At 44.8% G+C, this 7,118-nt stretch overlaps 2 protein-coding genes across 2 annotated transcripts in view; both read right to left on the bottom strand.

Moving 5' to 3' along the window:
* Positions 1-247: 247 nt before the first annotated feature.
* LOC116395363 (mucin-17-like) lies at positions 248-4,658 on the bottom strand. Its single transcript, XM_031869207.1, has one exon. The coding sequence runs from the start codon at positions 4,355-4,357 to the stop codon at positions 1,172-1,174; it is 3,186 nt and encodes a 1,061-aa protein (XP_031725067.1). The 5' UTR covers positions 4,358-4,658; the 3' UTR covers positions 248-1,171.
* Positions 4,659-5,773: 1,115 nt separating this feature from the next.
* The window catches only part of LOC116395383 (organic solute transporter subunit alpha-like), a 3,934-nt gene continuing 2,589 nt past the window's right edge, over positions 5,774-7,118 (bottom strand). The window contains exon 8 of the mRNA XM_031869245.1: positions 5,774-7,063. Coding sequence (XP_031725105.1) covers positions 6,903-7,063 — 161 coding nt within the window. The 3' untranslated portion in view covers positions 5,774-6,902. The remainder of the gene's footprint in view (positions 7,064-7,118) is intronic.

Below are 7,118 nucleotides of genomic sequence, written 5' to 3'. Positions count from 1 at the left end.
AGCTTTGAGTGTGGATGATGTTGAAATGATGTTCCTATGAGGACACTCTGAGCAAAGCTGTGGTAAGATAGTGAGCCATTACTGATTTGTCTTATCTCCTTCCTTTAACTTTTCCCTGATGCCATCTCCTTCCTCATTCAATTATTTAAAGAGATGATGTTTTATATGATCTCACATCTTATCCTTCTGCAAACTGACACAATATTTAAAAAAACATGCAGGATATAATTCACAATTTAAACAGATCTCATCTTGCGAATACTCATATTGTTTTATTGATTAAATAGGAAACAGAACAACATAGATGAGACTATACACAGAGATACTGTTCTCATCTGAGTATAAGTGGGATAAGGACGTGCCAGTGTACGAGAGATCCCATCTCAGCATCCTCTCTGTCTCGCTCACAGCGTCCACCGAGCCATTCATAACGGCTGGACATATTCCACTCCTCCATCAAAACCAGTTTCTCCCAGAGTTCACAGTGAGATCTAATCATGTTACATATGAGCAGGCGGACACACAGGCACTGCACAGTTCAACATCTTGTGCAAAAATGAATGGCACGTTTTTCTGCTACATACATCCAAAGATAGGTGTGGAATGTAAATTTGGTTGTTGCATTCATTTAGAGAGCTCCTGCTGTTCTTCTCCAGACATAAATAAAAAGTAAAAGGACTGTTTTTTATCAAAGAGACTTGCTGGAAAGAAAGACCAAAAGATTTGACGAATCCTACAAAAAGGGGGAGTAACAAAAGTTAAAAGTACCGTAGAAAAGATTTTGAGAGTCTGTCCGAAAAAGCACCCGTAAAAAGGCACTCGCCCGTGTGTGTGTGTGTGTGTATGTGTGTGTGTGTGTGTGTGTGACTGTGTTCTCAGAAGACCTTTTTTCTTTTATCTTTAGTCACCGATGCTGCTGTGTGGGACCCCGAACCTTTCCTGAGTGCATGTCCAGTTGCCTCAGCACCAAAGAGCCAGGCTTGTTGCTCCGGCTCCTTGTGGAGATGTTTTGTGCTTGAGTGCTGTCAGCCTCCTTGACTCTGTTACTGTTGCTTATGGTGTAGTGAAGCCAAGAATAACACAGTCTAGAAAAAAGGGTGGTCATTAAGTTAAGAGAAAAATAAGTTGCAAAGCCATAATCTGTATCATTGATTGATTCAAGTCCATTTATTTATTTTCTTATCTGAGAGCTGCCACCTGCAGCTGCAGGTTTGTTCCCAGACCTGCGGACAGGAACCTTGGACACGGGTATCTTGGTGCGAGAGGATTCTTTAGCTTGAGGGATATGGGAGGCAGTGTGAGACTGTGTGCCGTGCTTCACGGGGATCTTCGAGTCACGCGGTAAACTGGTGAGGACTTTCGGCTGAGGAAGCGGCTGACTCTCCTCCTGGCTGTGTTTTGAGGTGGGCACATTAGCCTCAACATCACAGATTTTATCTTTGCTCCCTGCATCATGTGAGTTGAAACGGGGCCTCTCTTCTTCTAGCACAGGAGTCGGTGGGTCCCGGCACGCTTCATCATCGATATGTTGACTGTCCCGGACAGGTGGCTTGCCTGCTCTGCCCCCTCCAACTACAGGTATTTTGCTTAGTCCCGATGCCTTTACTTGTGGTATCCTTCTTTCTCTGGAGGTGCCCTGGAGGCTTGTTCGTGACTCAGTATGCAGTTCTTCTGTTTTTGACAGCATGGTCTGGGCCCCTGTGCTACTTGGACTAATCAGTTGCTCATTGACTGATGACTGTCCACTTCCTCTCATTTTAGCAGAGGCTGGGGCCTCACTCAACCCAGCTGTGGGAGTAGAAGGAAGAGGAGTGACGGAGCAAGGGGATGGGGATGGCGCAGGAGGGGCTTTAGATTGAGAAACTGTGACCTGAGCAGGAGGGTCTTTAGATACAGAAACTGGGATACGAACAGGGGCAGGAAGGTCAGTAGACATAGAAATTGGGAGGTGGGTAGGGACAGGAGGGTTTTTAGATACAGAAACTGGGATCTGAGCGGTAACAGGAGGGGGCTTAGATTCAGAAATCGGGGTCTGAACAGGAGCAGGAAGGGCTTTAGATTGAGAAACTTGCGTTCGAGCAGGAGCAGGCGGATCATTAGACACATGAATTGGGATCTGAGCTGTGACAGGAGGGGCTTTAGATTGAGAAACTTGTGATCGAGCAGGAGCAGGCGGATCATTAGATACATGAATCGGGATCTGAGCTGTGACAGGAGGGACTTTAGACTGAGAAACTTGCATTTGAGCAGGTGGATCTTTAGATACAGAAATTGGGATTTGAGCAGGAGCAGGAGGGGCATTATATTGAGAGACTGGGATCTGAGCCGGAGAAGGAGGTGTTGGGAATGCTGTAGGAACAACAGCATGAGTGGTAAGGGCTGGGGTCGGTGTGGGAGCAGGGGTCATCTTATCTGAAGAGACTGGTGCAGGAATGTGTTTAGTCATGGGAGGAATCTTATCTAATGAAATAGAAGCTGGAGTCGGGACAGATGCAGAGCAGGGTTGGGTTCTAGTTGTGGCAGTCGGGGTAGAGGAAGGATACTTATCGGGAGCACTTACAAGGAAGGGAGGGGACTTATTCAAGTCCATTGGGCTTGAGGTGAGTGTAGGTTTGGAGAGGGCCGCAGATACCGAGCCTGAGGTCGTAGATGATTGGGGAACCGTTATCAACTTGGAGGGGGGGACCGGTGCGGAAAAGGAGGGTTTGGTTGTAACAGCAGAGGGAGGTGATACTATCACTGGGGTTTTATATTCTCCTGCAGCTGAACTTAGGGAAGGTTTGTAGAAAGTGGAAGATTGCAGGTTCAAACTGCTAGCTGAATCAAATTTATTAGATGGAGGTTGAGTAAAAGTAACAGGGGTGGGGGGTCTAGGGGTCACTGGTGGAGGTTTAGCTGATGCTGGGGTTGGAGTAGCTACAGGGATAGGTTTACTTACTGAGGTAATAACTTGAGGAGGTGCTGCAACCTCTGAAACCAGTTTGCTAGCCATACAGGTAAGAGTTGGACTAATGGAAGGAGCCTTGAATACAGTGGCCGGGGTTTTCGGTGGAGCTGTGGTAGCAGTAGAGGTGGAGCTCAGTGTGGATTTAATTGTCACTGAAGGGAGAGACATTATTGGAGCCGAAAAGCCTGTTGATGTTAAAGGGGTAGTTGAGGGTTTTGTTGCGATGGGCGTAGGAGTCGATTTAATTTTAATGCTAGCAGAAGGCTCAGAGTCTGTGAGCTGAGTAGAGTCCGAGCTCAGTTTGACTGAGTGAGTGGTCAAAGTGGAAGATTTGGTAAAAGTTGTGATGATGGAGCTTGGCTTGGCAATGGGAGAAGAGGTTGTGGTTGTCCTTGTCAGAGGTGTCAAGGATTGGGTCCAGGCTGTTGTGGGGACGGCTACAGGAGAGGGTTTTGCCGGAGCGGCAGTGCTGATTGAGGCAGAGGTCGGTGGAGATGAGATGGTGGGTTTGGAGAAGATCGATGTGTATGATGCCGTGAAATCAGTCACCACAGCACTGATGGGACTGCTGGCTTTCCCCCACTCTGCCTCCACATCAGCCATGATGTCTCCACCCCCTGTGATTGAGTCAAAGGTCAGGAGAGAAGAGATGTCTGCCAGCAAGCAGCTCAGGCTGTTATCACCAGGTACCAAGGGTGGTTCAGATGTGGGGAAAGGTGGCACATGCTCATTAGTTCTACTCACATTGACTGATGGGGACGTGGCTGCACTGTCCTGTGTTGTTAAGCTCTTGTCGGGCTCATAGCTCTCAGTCTCGGGGCTGTCCAGAGAGCGATGCTGGGATTGTGGGGTAAGGGTGAGGTCCTCTTTGATGATTTCCACACTGTTGGCGCGTGAGGACATGAGAAGTGGGCTCGGAGGGGCTTCCTCCTCTTTATCTTTTGATCGGAACTTAACACTGCTGAAGAGACCCATCAGCCCACGACGTTGTCGACCCGAGGGCTGGGACACGGTGCAGACTCTGCGGTCCCCCGTTCCTCTCCGGCCACCCCTCAGTAACGACAGGAAGCTGAGGGACTTGGCTGAGCTGGTTGAAGAAATGGAGGCGCGAGCAGGAGCCGCAGCCAGAACGCCATCTTCACCGAGTGGCTCCTCGTCTAGGTGCTCCCTCTCTCCATGACTCACCTCCTGTCCGTTTTCCCTGTCTTGCTCCTGCTCTGAATCTGGTGATAATCCATCTGCGGTGTTGCTCCTGATAACAGGTGACTTGTTGTTTCCATCCCCTTTGCTTTGTAGAGAAAAGATGCTACCTGGCTTGCGTTTGCCAAACAGCTTGAATCCTTTTCTGATTTTTCCCCTCGACTGGGCTTCACAAGGCGGGGGGTCCGCGTTCTCCGTTTGTACATCCATCTTCTCTCCGTTTGCCCCTTTCTCTGTATCCTCCAGTTTCTTGCTGCAGTTATTATTCCCCAGCCAGTGGAGTGAGCATCTATATCCAGACCTTACGTCTATCGTCGTCTGCAGCCTTGCTTTACCTCTGTTGCTCTCGGTGCGTTTTCTTTACGGGTTGTCTGTATCCCTCCCTCTGTCTCTCTTTCCCATCCAGCCCTTTCTCCTCCACTTCTCCCTTGAAGGCCCCTCCCCTTTGCCTCCTTTCTTTTTTTTGCCTGGCTGCTCTCCCTGGTTGCCATAGCAACTGAGGGGGCTAAGCAGCTTTCGTCAGCAATGCGGAGCCAGAGGCTGTCATCAACACACCCTGAACACAGCTCTCCCCTCCTCTCTCTCTCTCTCTCTCTCTCTCTCTCTCTCTCTCTCTCTTCCTCTCCGTCTGATGACTCTGTTCACATAACAGCAGAAACAAATACTCCATTAACAGGTCCAAATTTTGAATTCTGAATGATCTGGCTTCACATAAACATCTCATCCAGATTAATGCGATGTACCTTTTTATGTGCAGCCTTATAATTATTTACTGGAACCGATTTGCTTTTATTCACATCTAGTGTGTTGCAGCGACCTACAGTAACTCACCCGAGTCTGTTAAACATGAATAAAATATTAGATTATCGGAATTTTATAAATAGCTATTGCAGTAGAGTGAAACCTTTTATAACATTCAAGTTTGGGTGATAAATAGCATATTAACCGATATGCCTCCGTACAATACTTTACTTTTCTCTCCTCAGTCTATCCACTATGCTACTGAATGATATTACTTTTAAAAAAAACATAATTTTAACAGATAGTAGAGAAAATATAAAAACAAAATAAAAATGCAATGCATGCTGTGAAGCTTAACTGTTAATGTTTCTATGATATAATCAATTAGAAGTGATCAATCTTGTGGGAGGGCGTAAACTTTGGACAACCTTAACGGAGTCAACAGCAGTCCTGAAGACAAACAAGCCTTTGAGAATGACTAGATGATTGTAAATACATGATTAGATTCAGGAAAATGTAATCTTTCAGCTAAAAGCTATATTAAGTATGACAGTGTTAACATGATCTCTCACGGCAAGTTTTGCCAATATTATTATGTTTAAATTTTCATTTGAGCAATGTTTAGATTCAGTAAAAGGTGATACAAGATTTTTGAAAAACGTAACTTCAAATGCAATCCTCTTATTGATACAGTGCTTAAAACATTATTTATTTTCACCTTTTCAGATGATTGATGTGACAAAACAAACTTGAATTACTTGAAAAGTTTGTCTGTGCTTGACACAGAAAATGTTAAATTACTTTGTTTATTCCTTTTAAAATAAGGAACTGTAAAATTTGTTATATTTATTGTTTTTATTTATTGTTATATTTATGTGAGGTTGTTGTTGAACTGAAAACAAATAATCAATCAAAATCAATCATGTGAGTTAAGTCGTGTTACTGGTTTGGGGTGGAACAAGCACGGCCTCTTGTGGTTGCTAAAGAAACAACACGTGGTACAGTTTGGCTGTAGATGGCTGTAAAATGAACACTGAGTCTGAAAATAAAGCTGCTGTCTCATGTATTTCCTGTCCCAAATAAGTCTGAGTAAGTGGGTCAGCAGTCTTTGAACAAATCTGGTTGTTTTCCACACTGTGTTAACACACAGTAGGCTGGATTCGTAGAGAACAAAGACCAAGGATTAGGTTTCCTCAATCAATTTTAGTAATAGTCTTTTTTTACAGTGACCAATACAAATACTTCCCTCTGCATGCTGCAGTGAACAAGAAATATATTTATTTATTGGTGCTTGAAACCTCAGTTTAATACATGCAGCCTGGACACTGTAATGAGTACACACATACAGACATAACAACTGAATAATGCCTCAGTATTTACTGCCCACTTTAGTACAAAATAATACATCAGATGTCAATTCAACTTCAACATCCACTCAAAAAAAATGTTGTTCTTCCGCACACAAGCATGACATGCACATATAAACTGTACAGCATGCGGTTACACCCTGTGAATTCTGCATTTAGTCGTAAGTCTGTGTTCCTCTCCTCCATCCTAGTTACAGGCTGAAATGTCTCTACCAGTTCCAAAAGAATTATTAAAGCTTAAAGGGATCGTTTGTCATAATGGGAAATATGCATATTTGCTTTCCTGCGGCGACTTGATGAGATTGACTCTCTGCGCAGTCAGTCCAATGAAAGTGAATACAATTACATTTTTGACGCTCAAAACATTCAAACACGCACCTCACTGTGGACAATCGTTAGGGGGATATTTCTGAGGCTAAAAGACTCTGGGTGAACCTTTAAGTTGTGTCTTCTACAGGATACAGATATTGACAAAAGTCAGTGAGTATAGTGTGTGAAAAATAGAAAAGGGTTGAAAGTCACCAGAGTTGTGATGTTCTCTCCCCTTGCAGAATGAAGTAACATGGCTATTTGATGATCTCTTAGATGATATGATGCATAACTAAAGAGCAGTGTTGACTTTCACTCTTTCATCACTGTCTTCTTTTTTAGACGTCATGCTCCACGAGAGTAGTCTGCAGAGCGACTTCACCGTTCTTATCATTGTCATGAGCCTCAGAGGGAAGTTCGTCATATGTTCGACGGTACAAAGGCCAATTAACCAGAGTGATGATGAACATCTCCATGATCATCATCTGCTGACTTAGCACTGCAGGACAGAGAGAGAGAGAGAGAGAGAGAGAGAGAGAGAGAGAGAGAGAGAG

This window comes from Anarrhichthys ocellatus, unplaced genomic scaffold (genome assembly GCF_004355925.1).
Source record: "Anarrhichthys ocellatus isolate YVR2014 unplaced genomic scaffold, GSC_Weel_1.0 scaffold46, whole genome shotgun sequence".
In the NCBI taxonomy this organism is placed as follows: domain Eukaryota; kingdom Metazoa; phylum Chordata; class Actinopteri; order Perciformes; family Anarhichadidae; genus Anarrhichthys; species Anarrhichthys ocellatus.
This window is presented reverse-complemented; position numbering and strand designations above follow the sequence as displayed.